At 40.7% G+C, this 26,555-nt stretch overlaps 2 protein-coding genes and 1 long non-coding RNA gene across 15 annotated transcripts in view; 2 read left to right on the forward strand and 1 right to left on the reverse strand.

The window, feature by feature from the left end:
- TRIM9 (tripartite motif containing 9) overlaps positions 1 to 11,627 on the forward strand; it is a 68,817-nt gene extending 57,190 nt beyond the window's left edge. For 9 of the 10 annotated variants that reach the window (XM_087922452.1, XM_087922454.1, XM_087922456.1 and 6 more), the window contains 3 exons: positions 52 to 355; positions 1,796 to 1,958; positions 4,554 to 9,034. In XM_087922452.1, coding sequence (XP_087778578.1) covers positions 52 to 355; positions 1,796 to 1,958; positions 4,554 to 4,616 — 530 coding nt within the window. In that variant the 3' untranslated portion in view covers positions 4,617 to 9,034. Of the gene's footprint in view, positions 1 to 51; positions 356 to 1,795; positions 1,959 to 4,553; positions 9,035 to 11,538 lie in introns of those variants that run through there. The other variant, XM_087922455.1, reaches the window with a different exon arrangement.
- Positions 11,480 to 14,550, reverse strand: LOC148128297 (uncharacterized). Of its 2 annotated transcripts, none has more exons than XR_015741237.1 (2): positions 14,424 to 14,550; positions 11,480 to 12,137 (listed from the first exon to the last, which is right to left on the reverse strand). It is a non-coding gene; the product is annotated as an uncharacterized LOC148128297 (long non-coding RNA). The 2 variants fall into 2 exon arrangements; XR_015741238.1 differs by lacking the exon at positions 14,424 to 14,550 and adding an exon at positions 13,722 to 13,857.
- PYGL (glycogen phosphorylase L) overlaps positions 13,959 to 26,555 on the forward strand; it is a 38,805-nt gene continuing 26,208 nt past the window's right edge. The window contains exons 1-6 of one of the 3 annotated variants that reach the window (XM_026698752.2): positions 13,959 to 14,277; positions 16,446 to 16,706; positions 19,160 to 19,261; positions 22,131 to 22,209; positions 22,934 to 23,037; positions 24,793 to 24,924. In XM_026698752.2, coding sequence (XP_026554537.1) covers positions 16,464 to 16,706; positions 19,160 to 19,261; positions 22,131 to 22,209; positions 22,934 to 23,037; positions 24,793 to 24,924 — 660 coding nt within the window. In that variant the 5' untranslated portion in view covers positions 13,959 to 14,277; positions 16,446 to 16,463. Of the gene's footprint in view, positions 14,278 to 14,388; positions 14,621 to 16,445; positions 16,707 to 19,159; positions 19,262 to 22,130; positions 22,210 to 22,933; positions 23,038 to 24,792; positions 24,925 to 26,555 lie in introns of those variants that run through there. The other 2 variants (XM_026698753.2, XM_026698754.2) reach the window with 2 other exon arrangements.

Consider the following 26,555-nt stretch of genomic DNA (forward strand, 5'->3'; position numbering starts at 1 on the left):
CCTACCACTATAGTCACACTGATAACTCGTCCACGCTTTTGTGCATTGCAGTGGCTTGGTTTTCGTTTGACCCCAGCACTGCTCACTCCGACATCATCTTCTCGAATGACAACCTGACAGTTACCTGCAACAGCTATGATGACCGGGTTGTGTTGGGAAAAACTGGCTTCTCCAAGGGGCTCCACTACTGGGAGTTATCCATCGATCGCTATGACAACCACCCGGATCCAGCTTTTGGAGTTGCCCGAATGGATGTTCTCAAGGATGTCATGCTAGGGAAAGATGACAAGGCTTGGGCCATGTATGTAGACAATAACCGAAGCTGGTTCATGCATAACAACTCACATACCAACAGGTACCTGCCTCCAAATTGGTCCACTGTTGTTCTTGAAATCTTTTTAATTAAAATATCTGGGAAGGAGGGACTAAATTGTCTTCATAAAAAGCATCCAACAGGAGAGTACATCATCAGACTAAATCATTTTAACCAGACTGAAGTTAACAGCTTTACAGAATCAGAGGGAACTCTGTTTCCTAAACCACTTGTTCCCTCCAGAACTGGGACATTCAAATTGGCATTTATAACATCACCATTTGTTACCTATAGTGGAAATGTTTCGGATCCTTAGAAAGCATGCCAGAAATTCCCCATTCTGAGGTAGAGGACAGAAGAGGAAAGTAGTTTTCAGTTCAAGGATTTTTTAAAGGAAGCCAATCTGGGAGATCCAGAATCCATTCCATGTGAAAAGACCTTAACCGGTCTTCCACCTTGGCCATGAATTTATGCTCAGCCTGTTTTTATTTTCTTGAGCCCAAACTCCACTTGCAATAAAAATGCAACAAAGCACATCTTTCAATAAAAAAAAATTAGGCACTTAGCCAAGCATAAGCTTGCTGGAATAAAATTGTCTTTCCTTCTCTGATGAAAGATCGTTAGATTGGGGGCAACCTAAACTCTGTGAGATAAATATTCTTCAACAACTAAGAATGTTTTATCTCCACCACCACCACCACCCCGGTCCTCTTCCATATTTCTGCCTTGGTGGGTAGATTGTGCCAGGTGATTTTGTAAGTGGGTATATAGATCTTAAATATAAATTCCAGCCAGAATGATCTTCAGCTGATTTAGAGCTTTAAGTATAATCATTAAAATCCTGAATTCAGCCCAAAGCAATGTATAATAAATCCCAACTAATATTTTATATTCTGGACCAAAAAGAACCTAAAGACTCTTCAAAAACAGGCCTGGGTGGAGGCCATTGTAGACATACTATTTTGATGTAATTAAGGCATACCATAATCAATTCTAACTTGCTCAGGTAGCCACTAGAAGTTCCCAGAACAAGCCAGTGCTGAATCCTGTTCTTGATTCTTCAGCCTATTTACAGTGCAGTCACTAGACCAGAAACCCTGGGTTGTCCACTGAGCATCTAAGTAGATGGCATGGCTCTTTATGGAGAATGTATGTGTTCCTCTGTTAGTGGAACACATACATTCTCCACAAACAGCTTTTCTATCTAAAAGACCAACTTGGATGCCCTTGCAGGACGATTCCTCAAATGTCAACATGCAGCAGTAGTCAAGATCATTGAATTAGGATGGGGAAAGTAGGTTTAAATCTTAATTGAACCATAAATCTCACTGAAAAACTAGAGGCAGTCATTACCTCTAAGTCTGACTTGCTTCTCAGAACTGTTGTGAAAAACAATGTATAGGTATCCATCTAACCCACCTTTAAGTTGGAAGAGGAGAAGTGTAAATTAAATAGATGCTAACTGGCATTTCTTTTCAACAGGACTGAAGGAGGTATCACCAAGGGTGCCACTGTAGGTATCTTGCTTGATTTGACCAGGAGGACCTTGACGTTCTCCATCAATGAAGACCAGCAAGGACCAGTGGCCTTTGAGAATATGGAGGGTATATTCTTTCCTGCTGTCAGTCTCAACCGGAATGTGCAAGTAAGGATGGGATGAGATCTGGCTGATTGAAAAATGCCAGTTGGAAGTTGTGTCTTGGTATGTGCAGTGGCAATGGGGGTAGACAGCAGCTATATGGATGGCAGGAATAAAATGTAGGGCTGAGGTGGCAAAAACTAGAGTGAAGCAAAAGTCATGGAATAATCTTCCTCAAAGTGACCACCTTCAACATGTGTAAACTTCCATTCCCAGAACTGGGCAATAACTACATTGGCTGAAATTTTCAAGAGTAACTCCATATTACTAGAACACACAGTCTGGGGAAGGCTGGCCTAAGCCATAGGTCCAGCAGTGTTGTTTATGATTGTCACTTCCTTTTGGCCATGTTGGCTGAGAGTGAGGGAGGTAGAGCTCAACAATCAGTTTACTATCCCTGCCTATAATATGCCAAGACAGCTCCAAATTTAAAGGAGACAGTATTCTCTGGTTCTCTTCCCCAGGGTGACAAGGCATGCAAGAATGGATAGTGGTGAGTTTATTATGAACAGTGCTACCAACTGCATCTACCTGATACTCTTCCACAGTATATCTTTATTGCAAGCCACCTAATATCACATAAAAGTGAGACGGGGGGCTATACATTGAGTGAGGATTTAAATAATTAAATAATTATCTGAGGGGCATTATATTAGGGGCAATTTAGAAAACTGAATTGACGTAATATCTGTCTGCCTGGTGGCCAAAGACTTAAGCTAAAAAAGTTAAATTTTGGAAACTAGAAAAGAACATGTATAGCTCAGGATTGAACCATGGGTTCTTGGTGCTCCTTGAACTTGTTGACATTTGCTTGTCAACATTTCATTACCCAACTAGGTGAAATGTCAGCAAGAAAATAACCAAGTTCAGAAAACACCAAGAAATCTAAATATTGGAAATTGGAAGACAAATTTCAGTTGTGGGATTTATTGACAACGCTGAACTCTAAGTCTGTGTAATCTGATGCTCAGAATCAATTTTTCTATCTTTTAGAGTTGCGGCCAAAAATGTTCTAAGTTAGAAAAATAACATTAGTAAAGGGAGGAGATCACCTTAACTTTGCTTTTTGGCAGTCATCATTCATTTTGCAGGAAAGGGTAATTGTATGTGGGAATGTCCTTCAGAGACAGGGTCTTATAAATGAAATCTGAGTCCAAAGGAGGACAGGTGGCATAACAGTCTCAGAAAGGATCCTTTCTCGTTCTCATGGAAGTAAATGTGAGTGGGGCAGAGATACACTTTCAGACTTACAAGATTCTGTTAATGTAACCTTACAATAAAGTTAGAGCTAATACTCCTGGTTGTGCTTCTTGTCTGGACTACTTTATAAGGATAACATTAATTTTGCAAGTCTGAAAATACCTCTCCCATCCTTCACTTTTACTCTCCTGAAAACTAGAGAGGGTCCTTTCTGGGACACTTTTGCCACTTCTCCTTTGGACTAAATTTTATCAGACCATTGTGTTGGCTGCAGCTGTTCCTCCTGTCTCCCATCGTCATTCCCACATACCTTTACACAAAAACACTTACCAACCATGAAGAGGAAGCCATTGATTTTTTTTCCACACTGGTCTTGGAAGCCATTAAATCTTGTAGATCATTAAACTTCGATGGAGCATTCTGAGGATGGGAAGGAAGAATGAGAAAATGAAACTCCCAATGGATTAATTTATTTTCATTTATTAAGATTATTTACATAGATTATTATTCTTATAAATTCTTCTCGGAACAATGCTTTTGCAACTCTCCCACCCAAATTCAACTCAAAACAGTGTTCTGTGATAATATAGGTCAGGAACTGTGGTGGCTTTCAAAAATATTTCCTACCAGTTTGGAAAGACACAGGGCTCAGGGATCTGTGTCAACACTGGTGAGATGTGCTATTTTTTAGCTCAGCTGAGGCACGAATCAGCTGAGCTAAAAAGCAAGGGAATATAGGAGAGGTAAGAGTGAGGGTGGGTGGGCCAGAGGTGGTATTTGCTGGTTTTCCAAACCAGTCAAAATTTCCACTACTGGTATACCAGAACCGGTCCAAACCAGCTGAATACCACCTCCAGTCAGGAAGCTTGGAGGAGTAGGGTGGAAGAGAGCATGGAGCTCCATGCTACAAATGTTAAGTTTACTCTGGACCAAAACAGCCTCCAACCCTACAAATCCCATCTCTTTTTCCATTTTATTCCTTAGGGCACCATTCAGTTTAAGATTACTTTTTGCTTTTCTGTAGGATTAAAAAAAACTCTCTGCAGTTGTAACTATGCATAATCCAGTAAAGGACTCACTTTAAAAATAGGATCTTGGTCTAGCCAAAGTTGGGAAGGATAAGAAAAATTTAAGCATTTGTTTAGCTTCACAATCCCTGGGGAATTAAAGTGTTTTAGTTGTTTACATTTTGGTGTACAATTTAATATCTTCCCATTTAGCTATTATTCTTGTACCAAATCATTATCAATTTGTTGTATATTTGGGAGAATAGGTGTGTTTTTATGGATTTGTACATTGAGAGTTGGTTCTACGACTATGGAAAAGCAAAATCTAGCTGATCAAAAGTTGATCTAAAATGCTATCCAGGTTGCACACTGTCCAATCCGTCCTTGGTTTCAGGTAACACTTCACACTGGCCTGCCGGTTCCAGACTTCTACAATGCACGGGGATCCCTGCAGTAGAGCCGCCCTCATGCCTTTTTCTCAGGACACATCAAGAGAGCTGCACTGACCTTCTTCAAGAATTGACCTCACAGGAGCAAGAAGGAGAATATCTGGTCATCTGGCAACTCCAGAGCAGCAAAAACCATTTTTTTAAAAAAACAAAAAAAGCAGAGGGGCAGAAACTAAAGAAAATTAAGGACAGCCAGACTGTGTACCTCAATAAGGTGCAGCGATTGACCTCCCCACACCCACCCCTTAGTTTCTCTAACCCCACATGCTGCGCGTGAGTTAGCTTTGCTATTTTTGCTTTTGGGTTGATCACAAAATTCCCGAACAATCTGAGGTGTAACTCTTATTTCCAGTTTGGTTTTATTCCTTGCTAAAGGGTTTTTCCTTGTCCTTGAATGCAAATCAGATGTCATGACATAGCAGATGTGATTGAACCACTTTGACTCCCAGAGAAGAGATGGTTATATTCATATTGCTGTAGATTAAGTTCAAAAATGGCATGCCAAACATTTCTGCGAGCTGATGGCTTGCAAGAATTGCTTTCTCTGAGTCCATCTAACTTTATCTCCACCTTCTCCTCCTTTGCAGTCTTTCTCAATGAAGAGTATCATCAGAAAGTATTGGACTTGGATAGCCATGTAGTTGGTGTTTGTAAGGACAAATGATAATAATAATAATACCACAATGGAAGCTCCACCCTTGCTGTATTTGCATGCAATGTTGTGATGCAGGTATGAAAGAGTGGAGTTTATATTGTGACCCCACAGCACATATCTTGTATTGGCACCATCCTGGCTACTTATGGAAGTCTACGTGTGTCTCCAAATATCACAAAATCCTTCGGAGATCATCGCATAAGCAGATGTCATCAAATATAGTAGCCACAGGATCCCAGAATTAAATAAGAAATTGATTTTTTTAAAATGGCCCAAATCTCACAAGATTGCCAAATCTCATGAGACTAATTTGGAGCAGGATTGCCCAAATTTATGGGGCTCTTTTACATTTTTATTGTCTCCTTTAAAAAATAACTCTATATTGGTACTCATGACAGGGATGCCTTGTGTCTTCTTATGGACTATCACTACTCCTGAGATTAAAGATTGAGAATCTATATACAAAGCCATGCAGAATTAATAGTTTTTAAAAGTCAGTGTTTTATTTTTCCAATGAAAGCAAACAGAAAGATGATCATACAATTTCCACAGAAATGGTAGGCAAGCACTTGTGCTGGAACAAAGAGAGCTCACAACTTCCATACATTTACTAAAGGAATTCATTCTTCATTTTTAATTCACGGACCACTTTTTCAATCAGAACAATAGCCACTGCAGATCATCATCAATGCAGAAAATGGGAAACTAACAGTTTTATTTTTTGAACAACAGCAGGAACCTCTAGGGTACATGCACTGAGGCTGCCATGTTTGTTCCTTAGGATAGCAACAACAATAGCAAGAACATTAGAGTTACATCAGATTTTCCTCTTGGATCTCAAGCTAGCTTCCTTAGGAATTCTTCCCTCGCTTTATTTCCCACAAATCATAAAAGACAGGTTGAGCTGGGTAAGTGGAAGATAAATGCAAAGTTGGCTGAAACCATTATTGGTTTACCCTGTCGACCTTCTGAGATGGGAACTCTATCAGATACTCTTGATTCTCTTTTGTTCAAATAATCTAGTGCAGATTTTTTAATTTTAACTTCCAGTCTTGAGAGTGAAATCAAAGGGAATCTAAACAATGTAGGATTCTTAGTTTGTACCAGTTTTGTCATATGAAATAGGTCCAAAGCCAGAGTTTCCTATATCATCATCATCATCACCACCACCACCACCACCACAAAGTAATGGAGACAAATGCAATAAACCCAAGCTATGTTGCAGAATCAACATCCTGCTAGAGAAAACAAGTGGGTGTCATTCACAGATAGCCATTATCTTCTGCCAAACCATCCGAGATGGTTCTACCTCTCTGTGCCAAGCTAACAGGCAAAACAGATGATTCAGATAAGTTCATCTTATGATTATTGTATCTGAAGAGCCCTATTGAGCCATCAGCCTAACCAAGACCAAATGTTGCCAATCTGCTGTGCTCCATGACAGTTGGGAAAAATGCGGCCACATGCGGAAACCATCAGTTTGGAGAACCCTGTCCATAACTCAGACTCCTGAAGAGGCAGCTGGGATTCTGGATGCTGACTCCTGCTTCGGACTCCTGGGTGGTTTGCAAAGCAACCAACTTGACTTATGGCTTCCTACAGATGTCACTTACTTACCACTTTGGGAAAATACAAGGCAACCATTTTGCTATTGTTATGGTTCTTAAAGGAAATTTCCCTGGTCGTATCAACACAGAGCATTATTTCTTGACAATATTTCTAAATAAACTATGGGGACGGGGGAAGTATCTCTTGAGGTGTTTTTTTCTGTTTCTGTAAGCAAACTATTATATGGGTATGACTTTCTCTTGATTGTACACTGGCACTTATCACATGTCTTTTCTCCCAGACATAAATGTGAACAGTTTGTTAGCCATTTTAGGTACCAGCATTTTTCATAGCTAATAGTGAAAGTGTTGCATCTATAAAGAAAAAAGAAAAAAGAGGGCATCTGTATCAGACTGAGGACGTGTTTGTGGCTAATGTAGGGAAAAGCAAAGATGCCCCCTCTGTGTGTTTTCTTTTCAAGAAATGAACTCTGTCATGGTAACATTTCAAGATTTCTAGCTGTGAAACTAGGCCAATTCAGGCTGGGTCATCAAAAGATGCTCCGTGACTTTGTTAATATTCTCTTTTATCTTGATCATTGCTTTATTTCCCTATCCTGGCATTGTTAACATTTTGCAATTGTAATGCTGCAATCCTATATTTCTGCTGGGTTAGAATGAATGGTTTTGCAGTGGCCTATCATTCCAGAAGACCTACCATTATGTCCGGCTACAGTGCAAAATGGGAGAAGTAGTGGTGCACAATGTAAGGGGATATTGGTGCACATTTAATTTATTAGCATGAAAAATTAGTTATGGCCTAGGTTGTATGTACAACTGTTGTACATACAGTTGTATGTATTCTGTGGAACTTTGCTACTTTCTGTGGAAGATCTAGAGGCTTTCTTGGCAATGCCATAAGATAGTTTCTTATAAGTTTACATCCAGCAATGAAAAAAGGTAGCAAAGCAGTAAGTGAATATCAGATAGTAGAAATTGGGAGAGCTTGGAAACAGCTAAGATGCTGTTCCAGCAGGAGACAAAGTGAGCCCTAGTGTTTTGAATGGTCCAGACCTGAATTCTCCTGACGCCCCTCAACTTGGAGAGAAGGATCTGAAAAGAGAGGGCCTTTTTGAAACTGAGTAGTTTCCTGGCAGTTAGAAATAGTTAAAATTGTATGGCTTGGTCTAGCTCAAAAAGAGATTGTGCTGCCCATGTAGGCTGTGAGTTTTCGAGATTGTGGTGGACGGTCATTCGCAGGTTGGGACTTCCACTGCTTCTAATCTACATGAATGCATGTGGCCCCTTGGGGGGATTCAGATTGGTGCTATTTGAGAGGAAGTCACCTCTGAAAGTTATGCTTATCACTCTCTGCCAATGGATCTTGCTCCCCACTTGAAGGTGACCGATTATTTAGGCTAGTTATGTACATAATACATTTTCCACATTCGTTTGTTGCTGTCATTGTATTTTTTTTCCCCTCCAACCACAGATAGCATGCTGGTCTCCATAGTGTTTGCTTTCAATTTAATGCTCTCTCTCTTTCCCCCCTCTCTCTCCCTCTCCCTCCCTCCTTCTCTCTCTCTCACACACACACCAAAGCAAGAAAAAAAAACAATAGTTGCGTTTGACAATGGCAATAGGTTTTTTTTCTTTACCACTGTATCATATCATTAAATTATTAATGATTTCTTCATTATTTTAATGAGGAGTGGAGATAAGCCAAGAAGAAAAAGATCATGTGTAGCAACGTGACCACCCAAAAAATAAAATAAAATAAACACTCTGAAACAAAACAAGAAAAGACATGTCTGTAAATAGGTTGCTGGTTCCCACCAAGGATTCCTTCCCTGTAGAATTCACCTTTCTCTGTGGTGATGGTACTCTTGATTTCTTTGCCTTGTTTATGTTTACCTAATTTATTCAATGGGTGCTATTTTGCATTCATATTGTTAATTTTCTTTGCTGCAAAGGAGTCAGGTTCCAAGATGATACATATCTCCTCATGGTTTTACATTTCTAAAGAGGCTTGGTGGCTGGGCCACTACAGCCCTGTTTTCCACAGACATCTGTTCTGCTTCCTTACAATGTTCTTGATGCTTAGAATAGATTCCTAGTGATGCATAACATGTCATTGGCAATTGTTAGCTCTAAACAGCTGCCTTCCAGGCCCACCGGGGTCCTATGTATTGTTCTAATAAAAAGAATAGGTGGAGAACTACAATTTTCTGCTGCATTTTGGATGTATATTTGAGGAAGTGTGTGTGTGTGTGTGTGTGTGTGTGTCTGTGTGTCTGTGTTCAAATTTGAACCAGAAAGCTATAATATCAGCAGTAGCCACAGGGGTTAAAAAGTCAAGGCAGTGGCCACAACTGCACAGCCCTTCTTCCTTTTGTACACAGCAGAAAGAGGCGGAGACTAGAATATATATATTTATTAATAGATACTGGTATGAGTAGACATAATATATTACTAGAATAATTTGTTTTCTTAAGTTTTCGCGGGTACTTACATGTATGGTATTCAGCTTTGTTCGGGTATTTTCCCACGTCATTATAGTTGTGCTTTTAAAGTTGTAGCAACGTTTCGGCAGAATCTCATCTGCCATCAACAGGCTTCTGTATTGTGTTCGTCTGTGAGTCAGACTTTCACAGCCATTTCTGTGTTAAATTTGGTGCTAGCCTATGCTGTGCCAGAATGGTTTTTTCTTCATCCCAGTGGTGGGATTCAAAAATATTTTACTACCAGTTCTGTGGGCGTAGCTTGGTGGGTGTGGCAGGGGAAGGATACTGTAAAATCCCCATTCCCTCCCCACCCCACTAACCTGCTTTCCAGCTCCATTCTCCTGTGCAGGGCAACAAAAGACCCAGCCGATCAGCTGGGACTTGGGAGGCAGAGAATAGATGGGGGTGGGGTCAGTTACAAATGGTATTTGCCGGTTCTCCAAACTACTCAAAAGTTCCGCTACCGGTTCTCCAGAACTGGTCAAAACATGCTGAATACCACCTCTGCCTGGTGCCCTTGGTGGATCTCCTTCATCTGCTCCAACAATTGCCACAAAATGGTAATGTTAATGTTGCAGAAAAGAGAAATTTAATTAAATTCCCATCATGTCTACCAGTGGTGGGATTCAATTTTTTTTTACTACCAGTTCTGTGGGCGTGGCTTGTTGGGCGAGGCAGGGGAAGCATACAGTAAAATCTCCAGTTAGAGGTGGTATTTGCCAGTTTTTCAAACTACTCAAAATTTCCGCTACCCGTTCTCCAGAACTGGTCAGAACCTGCTGAATACCACCTCTGATGTCTACCCATACCAGTATCTCCTTGTTTCTCTCATGCATGACCTCCTGACCTCCTGTGATGACTACAGTTTCCTGGTCATTCTTAATGTATGAATATTGGGGCAAAATATGAGCTTGAGTGTGCATTTGTGAGAACATATTTGACAGAAGTCTTCACAATCCCAGGTACTTTCTCACCAAACTGAGAAATCCCCTTTCTCTTTGGGAAAATAGCAGAAATATCAAGCTGCCCACGGATTTCCGTCCTCAGAATCTCTCAGCTCATGAATAACATCTCAGAAAATAGTCTAATTACCTGCAATAGGGTCTGAAAGAAGAATGCTCATTTTATAAATCCAATATATAATGTAATTTTTTTTTTAAAAAAATTAAACAACCAGGAAAATATCACAAAGAGCAAACTGGATGTCTCTTGCAAAACACCTCTCTGCTTATACTGTACTGGGCATATTTCCAAGGCCTAAGAGGAGAGGAGAGAACAACTTCTATAAATTGTGGATGGATGCTTTTGTGTGGATGTGTGGTGTCCAGTTAGCATATTGGTGATTTTTCTGGACAAGTCCCTGCAGTTTTCTTTGCAAGATTTCACAAGTGGTTTGTCCATACCTGTTTCCTAGGGCTGAGAGAAACTGATTGGCCCAAGATCACTCAGTTGGCTTTGTGCCTAAGGCGGGATCAGAACTTATGGCTTCCCTGTTTCTAGCCTGAAGCCTTAACCACTATGCCAAACTGGTTCTCCCCATACATATTTTAGCTCAGGGCTGTCCAATCTTAGCACCTTTAAGACTTGTGGACTTCAACTCCCAGAATTCCTCAGCTAGCAATGCTTCTGAATTCTGGGAGTTGAAGTCCACAAGTCTTAAATTTGCCAAGGTTGGAGACCCCTGCTTTAGCTGATGTGTATTTTAAGTTTTATCAAAACTTCATAATGTCAGAATATTTTCTTGAATTGGTAAACGTAAAAATGAATAGGAAATAATATTTGGAGGCATTAATTGGCAATATTCAGTCTCACTCATGCCAGGGGTTAGCATGAACTCAAGTGTTCTTCAGTACAATGAAATGCAGGCTCAGAGGAAATCTATAGGCCAGTTCATTTCACCCTGCCCCCTTGTCTGTTCCTTTCCACATGATGGCAGTGTAACCATGCCTTATTTATTATTTATCTATATGGGTGGTATTCTGTAAAGAAAATATTTTCTTCCAAAGCTTTATACTAGTTTTACTGCATTCCAAATAGAGCCTGGGTTCACATTATCATTCAAAACCATGGTTTACTTAGCTAGTATAGTTTCAGTGCTCAATATAATCAATATTCCTCAAAAATAGTCACATTCCGTGATTTTGGAAATATAATGCAGAACAGTATTCTCATGTTTAACTTCAGAACATTTACTTATGGAGTTAACAATTCCTTGATCATATAGGTAGTCCTCAAATTATGACACCAGTTGGGACCAGAACTTCCTTCCTAAGCGATGCAGTTATTAAGTGAGTCGTGCCTGATTTTACCATTTTTGTTGCAGTTGTTAAGAGAATCACATAGTTATTAAGTGAATCCAGCTTCTCCCATTGACTTTGATTGTCAGAAGCTCCTGGGAGGCTGGCAAATGGTGATCATGTGACACCAGGACACTGAAATCATTGCAAATACAGGCCGGTTGCCAAGTAGCCACATTTTGTCCCTCCATGCTGGCTCAGGAATTCTGGGAGTTGAAGTCCATAGGTTGTAAAAGTGCCATAGCTGCCTAACCCAGCTCCAAAGTAAGTGCTGGAGTGAATTTTTGTTCAACTTCCCAGGGTTCTGCTCCCCATATTTTGTTTTTTTTTCTTTTGTCTTATCAATGTTTTTATTAAATATAGAAAGAGCAAAATTTTCAATGTCTATATAAACAGTGTGTTGTTTTCTGATGGCATCCATTCAGGTACGAAGCAGGTCAGATCCAGTTTATTTCCAGCCTTCACAAGGTCAGACGGATGATGCTATCTGGCAAGTCTACTCACATTCTTCTCAGCAGGTTTTGCTCTGGCAATTAATTAAACATTATGTTTAATCTCATAATGAGATAACTAACTGTTACTACATTCTTTTATTACTTATACAACCAATAATTATTAACATTTCCAAATGATAAAAAAACAGTATCTCGTAACACTTTAAAGAACAGCAAAAAAAAAAAAACCCAGATGTGTCTACAAAAGTTTTTCCCCTTGGTTTAATGACTCTTCAGACTTTGTTACATAATGTACTTGGCCATTCTGGTTACATTTAACTGCAACTAAATTTTCATTGTCCCTTTCTTCTGCTTCGCCTGGCTCCTATATAGATACACATTATCCCTTCATTAAACCCCACAAATCAGTTCTATGCTCAACTACGCCTTTATTCCCAGAAGAAATGCATGAAATGAAATGGTCCTAAATCTTTGCTTTCCAGTTGCTTCTCTGACTACATTTTCTGCATTTTGGTGTCAGAGAGAAAAGACAAAAAGGATAGGGGCATATCATGAATTTTACGATGAGCATGACTGTCATGCCAGACATTTATAGTTCTTTAAAAAGTTATCAGAGAGATGCTATCATCCTAGTAAAGCCTATAGGCGGTCTTGTAAATAAATAAAAGTTAGTGTTTTGCAACATTCCAGTTCTCTCTCTCTCTTTTGTTTTAGTTTTAGTTTAGTTAAGTTTTAATGGCTTATTTTAAGGTCCTCGGGTCAGGAAGCCCGGTAGGCAGGAATCTATGAGGACTCTGTGCCCATGGCCAGCTTACTGTCAAGTCCCACAGTCTTTCTTTAAAAAAGAGGACACAAAAAGCATAACCCACAAGCCACACGTGCTTTCTTGCATTGCTTTTGTGGCCTCCAGAGTGTGTATGTTTACTTTGGGGGAGGGTTTGAAGGATCCTAACCCTAGCCAATTTTACAGTGTAGGCTTGCTGGATGTGCCAGGCAGATCTTAATTCAGTCCTCTGGTCAACAGATGTTGAAAATCCTTGCCTAAAGGATTCCTATGGAGGTGAACTACTCTACGGTAGACACAGGTAGTCCTCAACTTACAATCACAATTGGGCCCAAAATTTATGTTGCTACTTGATAAATCAGTTTTGCCTCATTTTATGGCCAGGGGGGATGATGCAATGGTCATGAGTGTGAAAAATGATCACCAGACACTTTTTTTCAGTGCCCTTGTAAATTCACATAGTCACTAAGCAAACTGATGTATGTAGAGGACTACCTGTGTAGTTTTTGCCACCCGTTGAAATTCTTCTTGAACTTCTTGGTGGTAAGTTAAGACCCAAGGCCCCTGAGCCGGTCTACCTTGATGACCCAAAGGTGGATTCCCCCCCCACTCAAATCTGACTGGATGGTGAGAATCCAGTCAGAACTGAAGAAGCTTCTTGGATGAGAAGCGAAAGGCCTTCAGAGAAAAACCAGAAAGTCCAGTTGCCCCTTGAGAAAAAGCACCTTTGGGACAACCGCGACCTGGATGACTGAGAATCTCCATAGACTTGGGGGTTCCTCCCTTTTCTCACATAGACTTGAGGGTTCCTCCCTTTTCTCACAACCTTCCTTTGCCCTTGAGGGAAAAAAAAAATCGCTCTGAAGTACACCTCGCCAGCAGGGCTCGCTCCTCGTCCTCCTATTACCCAAGGTTACATTTGCTCCCTCGTACGCCTTTTCCGCTATCTCCCGCTGCTCTTCCTACCGAACATGGCAAGATCCTGCCAGCCTTTCCAGTTCGGGCAAACTCAGTGCCTCCAAACGGGCCCGGAGCCCAGCTTTGGAGCCAAGAGAAACACAGGCGGCTGGGCCCTCATCGGGCAGGTTGAATCCACGCCCTTCAAGGCACCGAAGCCGTCTTCCGCTTTCCTTCACCAGCAGCCCAGCTCGCCGCTCCATTCCACCCGCTTCCTTTCCTTTCCTCACCCCACCCCACCCCTCCGCCCCGCGGGCAAGAAAAACTTCCCCATCCAACGATGAGGAGGCGGTGCCAGCCTCCGGACAGGCGTGGAACCCGACAAATGAGCTATAAAAAAGAGGGCTTGGGTCTGCCCCTTTCCTGGAAGGAAACTACTTCGGCTCACTCGAGCGCCAAGAGAGGAGGAGGTGGAGGAGGAAGAAGAAGAAAAAGACCCCTGATCTTAGGATCGAGAGCAGGTAGAGTGGGTGAGTCTGCTCTTTTACGCCGATCGGGCTCTGTGTTTGCCTTGCGTGGACTTTTTGTCTTGCGTGGACGAGGCGCAGGCAGGGTGGACCTGAGGACACGCCCTGTGGCTTCTGGAAGGCGGAAGGGCTTCGGAGTAGTTACCTACCCCGTAGGTCCTACCGGGAGCGCCGGAGGAAAGCGCTGCTCGATCTCTCTTGCGAAGTGCAGGGGGAAGCCAGGGAAGAAGGGCCCCCTTCTCGCCCCGTAAATGTAAGAGGAAGGGTGGCTCTGCCCCCTTTCTACACTGCCGCCTCCTCCGGGTGGAAGTCTGCGGGTAAGAAAGTCGCTGCGCAAAAGTGACAGGTAAGTAACCACTGTGCAACGCCCACACAGCTCTGCGGAAAGAAAGTGACCACGCTCTTTCGCAATAGAGAGAGTTGGAAGGGACCTTGTAGGTCATCTAGTCCAACCCCCCCCCCCATAAAAACAGGAGACCCTGCACCATTTCTGACAAATGGCAGACCGACAGAAACTAGTCCTCAATGTGTTTGCTTTTGTCTTGGATCAAAAGGTGTGAACCAATTGTGTGGTGCTTTTCCAACCAGATTTGGTGGTTTAGCTTGAGCATATTCACCAGGTTCTGCCCTATATAGCAGGCCATGATGAAATAAATTATGGCTTAGTGGCATTTCAGACTTCTGTTACAGTATTGTTCTAAGATTGGGGAGAACTGATGTTTTTGCCCACCTGCCCACCCAGGCTCTTACCTGATCTTTATTTCCTGGTTGTTCAACTTCAGCTGCCGAATGAGCCACAGCTGCAGTTAAAAACAAGAAAAGAGGGCTGTTTCAAAGGCTGCTTCTCTGCAGGCAGCATGCTAATGATTTATGATGATTTACAGGCACATGCAAGTTCAACAACATAACGCTTGAGCAGGGGGTTGGACTAGATGACCTACAAGGTCCCTTCCAACTCTGATTATTACTAGCTGTGTTGTGTTGTTGAACTTTCATATGTCACACTAAGAAAGTGTTAACAAGTGGTACTTGTAATCTGCCACCTGTGTTTAACTTGCACTGGCATAATCACTTTGTCTTCCCCTCCCTCACTTTAATGTATATATTTTCCATCAGTTTAGCCCTTCTATGCTTCTGGTGAAATGTGATGCAGCTGACAAAATCTTATGCCTTTTAACAAAATGTGTTAATCTGAGAAGGTTCCTTTCCAGATTTCAATTTTCCTCCTGATTATTGGCAACCACAGACTAACACAGATCTCTTCCTAGTAAATTACACCCAGCTTAACATTTTAGTTGATGTATTGGCTCTCCCTATGTAAGCTGTCCATTGGGTTAACACCAGAAAATGAAGAAATCAGGCCTTTTCTCTGATCCCTCTCTGTAAGCAACAAACAAACATTTATCCTGCTATTTCAACTTCTCCCCAACTTGTTGTCTATCAGATATTCTGGTAACTTCCACCAACTGCCAATATGATGTTGCTGGCTTGGTGCATACCAGGAGTTGCAGTCTGGACAGCATTTATAGTCTCTTCCTTGCCCTTCCCTCTGACATTACTCAATTTTTTTTTCCTCCAAAATGGACAACTTGCTTCCAGACTGTACTAACTAAAGCTGTAACCAAGAACTCCCATAACGTTGTTCCTCATAAGAAAAAAGAGCCTCTGAAATCCGTGTCCCGAACTGCTCATCTTGTGTGTGTGTGTGTTCAGGATTATCTCTGTTTTGGAGGAAATACCTTTTTGGGTGGATGTTTTCTCCTTTTTGGCCTCTCTTGCACTCTTGGAACAGAGTCAGCATTCAGATGTGGCAAGTTTCTTTGGAGGCATTTCTTTAAACCTGGTTTCATTTGCATTTCTAATATAATATGAAGAATTAGATAATCTGAGTTGGACCCAGCTCGATGCATTTGACTTTGGCTGTGGATTTCTCTTTCTCTCCGCCCCACTCTCTCTCTCACACACACAGACACACCTATCTCTTTGGAGAGAGGCTGTGATTCAGCTTTGGAGGCCTGCTTAAAGCTGGACACTCTCAGCATTAAACTCCTCCCTTTGAGCATAACCTAGTCCCAAAGAGAGGAGAGAATCTGGCTGCAGGACCCAGAGGTCAGTGCTCTGTTAGTCCTGAAAGCAGACCAGATTAAAATCTTTCTGTTCTGTTTCTCCAGATCACAGTCTTGGCAACCATGTCTCGGCCCCTCACCGACCAGGAGAAGCGTAAACAGATCAGCATTCGTGGCATTGTTGGAGTGGAGAATGTGGCTGAGCTGAAAAAGGGCTTTAACCGACACCTACATTTTACCCTTGTTAAGGATCGCAATGTGGCCACTCCTCGGGACTACTACTTTGCCCTGGCCCACACTGTACGGGATCACCTGGTGGGCAGGTGGATCCGCACCCAGCAATACTACTACGAAAAGGACCCCAAGGTAAGATGCATAAAGTGGGAGAGATTGGGAAGCTAAAAATTGATTGGTTAGCATAAATGGTCAAGCATTTTATGCAAGTTTTCATTCAGCATGGAACATGTTCTATGGGACTCTGAGGTGACACACTCAAACATGTTCTGTAAATGACAGTTGTCTCTGTTGACATTTAGAAGGACGAAGAACCTTGACCCAAATCAATAAAATGAGATTTTTAAAAGAGAGTTGAAGGGTAAGTAAGCATTTTCCTTCTCAAGTTTTGGGAAAGGAAAAAAAAAAGAGTTCTTCATACAAGACAGAATCAATATATCAGTCATGTTTCAAATATCCGATATCCACAAAATTAGAAGATTTTTTAAAAGGTATTAGCCTGTGGTCTCCTCAGTGTGGTAGGTTTACAATTGAAAATGGCTTACAGCTTTGTCCCTATTGGCCAGGAATTCTGGGAATTGTAGTCTCATCTCAACTGGGATTAGAGTGTAACTGCAGAGGCTGGTAAGTAGAAAAAGACACATATTCAGAGACAGTATATGTTTGAATGGCTTTTCTTTTTTTAGCAATGTCTTGTAAACTTCTTAGAAATACCTATCTGGCTAGTGCAAGTACCTGTTTTATTTATTTATTTGTTTGCTTGCTTGCTTGCTTGTTTAATTAGATGAACTCAATCTGATTAAATGAGATCCCCATGTAGATAGAAATCCCTTATCTAAATGATCAGAGGAATTCATCATTCAATAACATGTGTTATTATGTTGTATTTTAAAAAAATTTCATCACAAAAAACATTGGCATACCTGGAAGGAAAAAAAAATAAGGCAAGAATGTATCCTTTGTCATGATTTATTTATAAATATGCCAGAAAAGGAAATACGTGTTTCTGTAGCAGGCAGCAGAGCTGTTCCTTTTGCATCAGATTTAAGTGTCGATGTCACTTTTTCAATAATCAGTGAATTCAAGGAGAGCCAATGTACATACAGTACAACACAGCAGGTTTACATAGATAACATCCCCGTGAATCAGAGAAACAGTGTATTTAAAATAAGCTTTTAGCAAACTTACCCTCCGAATTAAAATGCAGATTTTGAATTGATTCTGTACTCCCTTAGTTCCTAATATAGAGCTGAACGATATACTTGATGGAGTCAATTAATAGGTTCTGGGAGGACTGAAGTTAAAAATTGTTAAGGCAAAAAAGGAAACTGGGTGAGATTATGTCACATATTATGTGGAACTATGGTATATTTTGGGGGGGAGGAGACTTTACCTTGGTTTTGTGGGGAGAGCAAATTCCTTATTTCAAAATCTATGTTGGGGAATGCAAGGGAATGCTTATGCTTGTCTTTCCTCTATCATATTTGAACTGAATCTTCAGGACGTCAAGAAAAAAAGCACACATTTGAGTAAATTGAGTTTAATCAAACCATGTATTTGTTAAAGGGCCCAGCCGTTATTTACTTCAGCAAGGCCAGCCAAATCTATAACAGCAAGATTACTGTTAGGTGTTTGGCTCCTGAGATGACTTTTTTTTTTAAAAAAGATTTGCTTACTAAATAGTGAAAAAGCGGGGGGTGGAATACTTTTGAAGTGCTACACACAGGGCTGGTAATGAATGAATTGCCTTCGGTTTTGCTAGGCTAATCCTTGAAAGTGATGTAGAATCATCTGGGCCAAAGGTGAGTTTGAGCCAATTTCACAATCTGGTAATAGTCCGTCAAGTGAATCTGTGTGCTTTCTAGATAAGGTCCATCGAGTTCGGCGTTCTTTGTATCTATCCTAGGAGGTTAAAAAAGCAAGTCCACAAGTGGACGATAAAAATTTCTGAAATATACCCAGGAGTACAGAAAGCCATCCTGTACTATCTTACTGATCTAGCCCAGTGCTAACTACTGTGCTCCAATAGCAATGGTTCTTCAGAACTTCTGGATGAGAAGACTATTCCCCATAATCTGCTACCTGAAAGTTTCCAGGGTTTCTTGCAGACCTTAAAAGCTACAATCCTCAGAGACTCCAGAGCTTATTAGATCATTATTGCATGTTAATACATGTTAATACAACAAAAGATGAAATCATGGCTGTAATCTTATTAGGTTGTATATTGATTACATTGAATTGCAATTCAAATATTGTCCCAGCCATATAGACTATTGTTTTTAAAGAAGACCCCCAATGAGCATGCCACTTAGTAGCTGAATGAAACGTAGAAACTTGGCCTCTGAGAAGGGTTTGCACCCTGATAAGTGCCCAGAGATGCTCTGTATTCCTTTGATTTAAACTCTTTGGGGTTCCATTGATTGAGATCATTCCAAGGCATTGTTCCATTGGTGGTTTGTTTGTTTGTTTTGCTTGTTGGAGGAGCTTCTCTTTAGGTTCCTCCAAATATGGATGGGTCATGGAATCAGGAGTCCCAGACTGAGTGAGATTTTATTATAAACTCTGGTTTTTATTTTTCCTTCCAGAGAATCTACTACCTTTCCTTGGAATTTTATATGGGCCGGACCTTGCAAAATACCATGATCAACCTAGGACTACAGAATGCCTGTGATGAGGCAATTTATCAGGTAAAGAAAGAAAATTGCCAGTCATGTCCTTCTGAAGGTGAAAGTCACATTCTGTCTGATAAACTATCTATTCTGACACCTGTCTAGTTGAGATGATGATATGGTTGTTCCAGTTTTCACTAGCAATAGCAATAGCACTTAGACTTACTGCCCTCAACCACCCAGAGTCAATATATTGCCCCAACAATCTGGCCCCTCATTTTACCGGCCTCAGAAGGACAGAAGGCTAAGTCAGTCTTGAGCTGGTGAGAATCAAACTCCTGGAGTGAACAGCGAGTTAGCCTGCACTACTAGATTCTAACCACTGCGCCACCACAGCTCTTACAATTACACTAGATTCAAGTCTAGCTGGAGGATATGGTGAAGTAAAGTTTTCTTGAGCACTGTTGATCAACACTCTCCAGATGTATTTGATCTGCATCTCCCTTAATCCCAGGCAGGAATAGAAGTAATACAGAGTATAGAAATTATTATAGTAATAGCAATGACAATAGCACAGACTTATATTTACAGCCCCCCCTAAGTGATTTACAGAGTCAGCATATTGCCCTCAACAATCTGGATCCCCATTTTACCAATCTTGGAAGGATGGAAGGCTGAGTCATCTTTGAGCCGGTGACATTCGAACTGCTGACAATTGGCATTCAGCAGATTTAGCCTGCAATATTGCATTCTAATCACTGTGCCACCACAGCCCAGACAGTAATAGTATAGAAATGATAGCAAAGAATAGGATATAGGATAAAAGTAATAGGAAGCACTCATATATAGATTTGTTAAGTTTCATGTGTCACTTTTGTATTTTTATATCGCAAAATAAAACATCTTACCAGCAGTGGTGGGATTCAAATTGTTTTACCACCGGTTCAGTGGGCATGGCTTGGTGGGCGTGGCTTGGTGTGCTTTGCCGAACAGCTTTCCCCCACATCAGCTGAGACCTGCAGTGCCAATCAGCTGAGAGGATAAAGAAGAGAAAAGCACAGAGGCAGGTGGGAGGGCTGATCCTGCGCTTTTCTCTTCTTTTCCCTCTCAGCTGATTGTGGAGGATTTTGTTTCTCTCCTCTCAGCTGATAGTCGGGGTTTTTTTACTACCAGTTCATGTGAACCAGTCTGAACCGTTAGCATACCACCACTGCTCCTAGCCCTTACAGGAGATATAATGGGGTCACCAAGTTCAAGGACATTTAAAGAAGCCACCAAGGATCCAGTGCTTTTATGTATCTGTTGATTCTAAGTCAATATAATTGGCCATGATTTAAAAAAAAAAACCTGTGATGGGTACCTATGAGATTCATGCCAACTCAGATGTGACATTTTCAGTTGGTGATGGATCTGCCATCATCATCTCTTGCTAGTGAGCTTGCTAACTAGGGCTGATTTTGGTTGAGATTCAAGAATGTCTTCTCCATAGTTTCTCTATTTAAGATCTAATCTTTCCTACGTTGGAACAGTGTCCTCTTCAAAAATTCCTACCAAAGCTGGATTCTGCTAATCACAGGAAATGCCAATCATGCTGAGCATTGAAGTTTAAATCAGAGCAAATGCTGCTCTTATTTTTGGGGAGAGAGGTACTTATTTCCATTTGTATCATTTTACGTACCTTGGAGCCTCTCTTAACAACTCTAAGGCAGGGTTGGGCAATGCTGTTTCCTTAGCATGTGGCTTCTAGATCCTCTTTTTACGGCCCTCAGACACCACCAGCCATGCTTACTGAAAACTGCTAGCAAAATTTCCTGTCATTTTCATTTGGGAAACAAATAAGAAATCCAATGTCAATTCTAGAACAGGCATGCAAAACAATTAGAACAAAAGCAATGCTCCTTTCCATTTTCTAAAAAAAATACTCTTCAAAAAATATTCCCCAGCATCCCCAAAATGTTAGCTGTAAACATGGCCATCAGAATATTATCCATCCCTGCTCTAAAAGGTATAGTGTTTTCTGTGAACTTGTGTGTGTGAGTGTTTTTAATAAGAACGTTGTTAGAATGCTTTCTGTGTAGAGCCTAACATTCCACATGAAAGAAATCTGTGCAGACTTGCTGTCTTTTTCTTCACACCTTCAGGGTAGCCAGAAGAAAGATATGGCCCCATGTTCACAGCAAGTTAGTTATGAAAACTTATCTTGATCACCAAATAGCCAAAGAGGATACTGTGGTTTAAAGAGTATTTCTGCAATAAGGCCTTCTGCAATAAAGGAAAATGACTATTTTCTCTTTAAATTGAGGGCAAATGAACTTGACTTTCTCTAAATGGCAACTCTATGTTGCAGCTTGGCACCATGCCGTGGCTCTTCTTTTATAATAAGCCTAATTAATTCTGAGCACTTCTGTTGACTTTGCAGATGTCCTCATTTTTTTGTAGATCTGTTGAAGAATTAAATCCAGTCTACATTTCCTTTCCTTTTCTTTTTCTGTTTGAATGCACTCTGGAGTGATTCCGTTATTTGTAATGAACCACTATGTGAAGCAATGTTTAGAAGGAAACTTCGGAAATATGCAAGCGGTACATGCATATATTGCCTTGCAGAAATTTGACTAATCCATAATAAAATTGTATTTCTCTTACAAGCCTTTTCCCATTTTAATCCTAGCCAACTGTAGTGAATTCCTTCAGAACCACTGTGCAGATCTCTGAACCTGATGCTATGAATAATTGAGCAAGCTTCGACAACCTTAATGGCAGAAGCCTTTCTCATATTTTTTTATTTGTATTCATCAAATTTATTTATTTATATATTACATCAAATGTATTTATAATAGTACAGCGTATAGTATATACTGTATTTATAGTAGCTCTTCCAGCCCTCTCTGACTTTTAATATCCAAGCACAATTTCGATTGGATTTCATTTGTGTTGTGTGTGTTTTTAGCTAGGACTGGACATAGAAGAGCTGGAAGAGATTGAAGAAGATGCTGGTCTGGGCAATGGAGGTCTTGGCAGGCTGGCAGGTAAGCAGACATTGCATAAACACACATACATTGCATACACATCATTGCTAGGATGTAGCAATGGCCTATTGACAGCCTGTCCCTACTTTTGTTCTTCCTTTAAAGTCAAATTAAGATTGCATCAGGGATGGACAAGACAAGCCATTTGTGGGTTTCATGACTCCCATGATGCATTCATGATGGCCTTCTTCTCTACTTGTCATCCAAATCTGGAAATAATATTCTGTTTGAGCAATTGTAATGCTTTTAGAAAGAAGAGCTAAAATGTGTAATGATCTCTCTCTCTCTCTCTCTGTCTCCCTCCCTACCTCCCTCCCTCTCACTTTCTCCCTCTCCTCTCTTTCTCTCCCTTTCTCTCTGTCTCTCTCTCTCTCTCTCTGAGTAGCACCTACTGGTAGCATGCCACTTAGGCAAAATGTTGCCCTCCAAGTGTGCCCTCCCTGGACCCTGCTTTTAAGTTTTTAATAAAGCAGTGAAAAGGGTGCATGGTGGAATTTTCTAATTTCTTGCCCTTCAGCTTATGCTGGAGACATTTCTCCAGGGGCTCAACTCAGCTCTGAAACTTCAACATCCCCCTATATCACGTCTTATTTCTCCCCACTCCCATTAGATCACCCTAGAACCACTTTCTCCCCTAAATCCTTGGCTGAATGAAACTGTGTTGAGGTGTGGGGGATGCATTGCTGCCCAAGGAGCTGAGCCCAATTTTGTTTCCCTTCCATAGCCTGCTTCCTGGATTCAATGGCCACCCTTGGGCTTGCAGCCTACGGTTATGGAATACGCTACGAGTATGGCATTTTCAACCAGAAGATCAGAGAAGGATGGCAGGTAATTACAAAGCCTTAAACAATTGGAGGTGCTTCCCATCCAACATTATCACTCCAAGTGCTGGACTAGAAGATCATTTTATGGCACGTAGAGATGATAGAAACGCATTTTTTTCCTGGATCTTTTTTATTTATTTTATCTCGCCTTTATTATTTTTATAAAGAACTCAAGGTAGCAAACATATCTAATATTCCTTCCTCCTCCTGTTTTTCCCATAACAACAACTTTGTTGGGCTGAGAGAGAGAGAGGGACTGGCCCAAAGTCACCATTCAGCTTTCATGCCTAATTCAGGACTAGGTCTCCAAGATGATTTTACATATTTTTTATCAATCAAATTTATAAAGCTGCCAATCTCATCAAAAGTGACTTGGTGTGGCACACAACAATTGGATAAAAACAACAAATGTAAAAACAATATAAAATATAAAAATCCATATTAATCATAAACACCAAAGATGCAAACCATAGATGAAGGGAAGATAAAAAAATGACCATTTCAACAATGGTAAAATCTTCAGCAAAATTTTGGTTTAAAAGCAACAAAATACGTGCAAGGGCTTTACACATAAGTTAGCAAAATCATTCTGTCCTGTTGCATGAAGTGTTTTATTAAAATATAGAATACTTCATGCAACCTCTAAAGGTTCAGGAGTTTCCAAAATCAAAAAATTCAAGATGCCTATATGAACAGAAACAAGGAGGGAATGAATGCAATTAGCCCTTCTAGACTCTAGAAGCATCAAAGACCAATTAAGAATTGCAGGTTAATAAAATGCCTAAGGAATAAATTAGTAAATAAATAAATAAAATAAATAAATTAGAATAAACTAGTTAAGATCCTAGAATATCCAGTCTAGTATCTAAGTACCTTCAGGGATTTTAAAAATATCTTCATTCTGTCATTGAAAGTAGTTATAAAATGTCAATATGTTGGAATGAAGTTGAAATTTTTATCTGTGGCCTTTGTTGGCACAATATTTTTTATTATCTGGTGCTGTGGATTTTCTTCAGATTCTTTGTATGGTGGAATTTATCTTGGCTTTCTGTTGTAAGATGGATTTGTAAACTGTTGTATATATTTTGATTAAAAATGCCAAATGCCATCAAACTGCAGCCAAATTCATTTCCTGCTCTAGTTTTGTTCTTTTAAGGAATATAGTTCTTCAAAGAACTATCTAGAAAAGAGTGAACATTTACAATAAAGTCTGACTTCCTGGATTGTGCAAATAAGAGAGACAAACCTGTATATGGTTAGATTTGTGCTCTGTCTTTCTTTCAAAGGCCTTGAGGAAATAAGATAATGATTAACGAAAAATAATTTGACAAGTAGATCACTAGGGTTTAGGTGAAAGGATTTCAACATGGTATTCATTGACTGATTCTTGATTAAGTGAGACAACTTTCCTCAGGTGACAGACAGGAAGTTCTGTTGGATCATTGATGTACAGTAGTGAAATTCTCAGTGCAAAGGGAAAATGGAACTATCTGCTCCCAAGCAAGGAGAGGAGAATTCTATTTTCTCAGCTTTGTACATTGATATTCAACTGATGAGCGTCAATTTGCTGTTAAAGAGAGTTAAAAAGAGCCAGTGATTGAAATGGGAAATTTGTGCTTTCCATATACAAGTTCCATCCCCGATCACATCAATAAAATGATATGGCTGCAAATTATCTAGAAGACAAATAAAGACTCGTTTCTTCTTGTCCCGCATAGCTTGAAGTATCTTTCTAATTCTTGGCCTTTTCTTGCTGCAGGTGGAAGAAGCTGATGATTGGCTAAGACATGGAAACCCCTGGGAGAAGGCTCGCCCAGAGTACATGCTTCCTATTCATTTTTATGGAAGAGTGGAGAATACAGAGATGGGTGTGAGATGGGTTGATACTCAGGTAAAGTCCCTTGGAGAAGGAAAGCACATTTCAGTCATAATAGTTGTAGGGTGGGAGAGTTTTAAATGTTCTCTGCAACCATCGAGTTTAACTGTGCGAGCTTAAGCAGATAATTCCTACCAAGGAAGTTTACTGTGCACCCCAGCTTGTAGAGGAGAATCATGCCTGGTGGCCCAAATTCTTTGCATAAATAAGATTAATATGTCAGTGCATCACAAAACCTAAGTAGGGGTAGACATTGTTTCAGTTTTGCACTGAATTCATACACCACTTTTGGTCTCTGGTCTATAACTCTAATAAACTGAATTGAATTGAATTGAATATACCACTTTTTTTTCCAAAAAAATGCTTAAGTAGCTTAGAACAGTGGTCTCTATTCTTTTTGGCACTGGAGACCATTTTCGTGGAAGACAGTTTTTCCATGGAGAGTTGTGGGGGTGGGAGGGGGAGGAAGAGCATGCAGCTTAGATCCCTCATGTACACAGTTTACACAGTAGGGTTCACACTCCTATGAGTATCTAACGCCTGATGATCTGAGGTGGAGTTGAGGCAGTGATGCCAGCACTGCGGAGCGGCTGCAAGTACAGATGAAGCTTTGCTTGCTTTCCCACCACTCACCTCCAGCTGTGTCATGCCCCTGGTGGAGACTGACTCTGAGGGAGAGGAGGAACAGCCAACAGGGAGTGGAAGTGTGGCTCCAGAGGTGGTGGAGGAAGCTGGGGAAGGGCAGAGCTGGCTGAGCTATCAGAGGAGAACCCAGGCCCATCCCCTATCCATCCTAGGGCACGTGGGGAGGAGAGGATCAGGAGAAATCATGGTCTACTCGGGAGGAGAGGGCCATGATCCTCTTCATGGGTTGCAGGTGTGAGATCTGCATAAGAGTTTGGACCTGCGTGCTAACAAACGTTGGAGACAAATTAGTATTTTATTGCTGGATGAGGTTTATCTTGTCCGGTGTTCTTCCAACGGATTATACCTGGTTATCTTCTTGAAGTTTGTAATTATTTATCCTGGTCTGTCGTGGAATTTTCTTCAGTGCGGTTTGTTTTTGGTTTTTGCTTCGTTACCTGCTCTTTGAATTTGAACCTTATTTCTTTCGTTTGGAATGTTATTTTGAACATAGTTTAATCTTCAACTGTGAACAATTAAACAGTGAAGCCAAGCTGAAGGCATTAAAGGACCTTTATTTATGTTTTGGTTTTTGTTATATTTCTGATACTCTCCGGGTCATCAGAAGCTGTGCAGTCCGGTTCTTAACAGGAAGATGGGGATCCCTGGCTTAGAATAAACTGTCTGTGTTTTGTTTTGTTTTTCAGTGTGGTGGCAAGTATAGATTGAAATGACAATTATATTTCGTAGCATAGGGGCATCCTGTAAGATAGTGATTCTCACATCCACAGAAGTCGCAAGGCAACCATAACCGCAAGGAACTGTAGGAAAAGAGCAAGGAAAGACTGGGAGCAAGTAAAGAGAGGAGTCAGCCTAGAATCATTAGGTGTCCACAAACATTCTAAGTCCAGTCCTCCCTGCCCCTTGAATTCTGTTTACTCTTATCTAGTGCCAATTTAGTGTTGACCATTAGTTGACTAGATTCTTGTGTATAGGCTTGAGCAATAAATCTTTTGAACTGA

This window comes from Pseudonaja textilis, chromosome 1 (assembly GCF_049901715.1).
Source record: "Pseudonaja textilis isolate UNSWEBS1 chromosome 1, rPseTex1.2, whole genome shotgun sequence".
Lineage (NCBI taxonomy): Eukaryota > Metazoa > Chordata > Lepidosauria > Squamata > Elapidae > Pseudonaja > Pseudonaja textilis.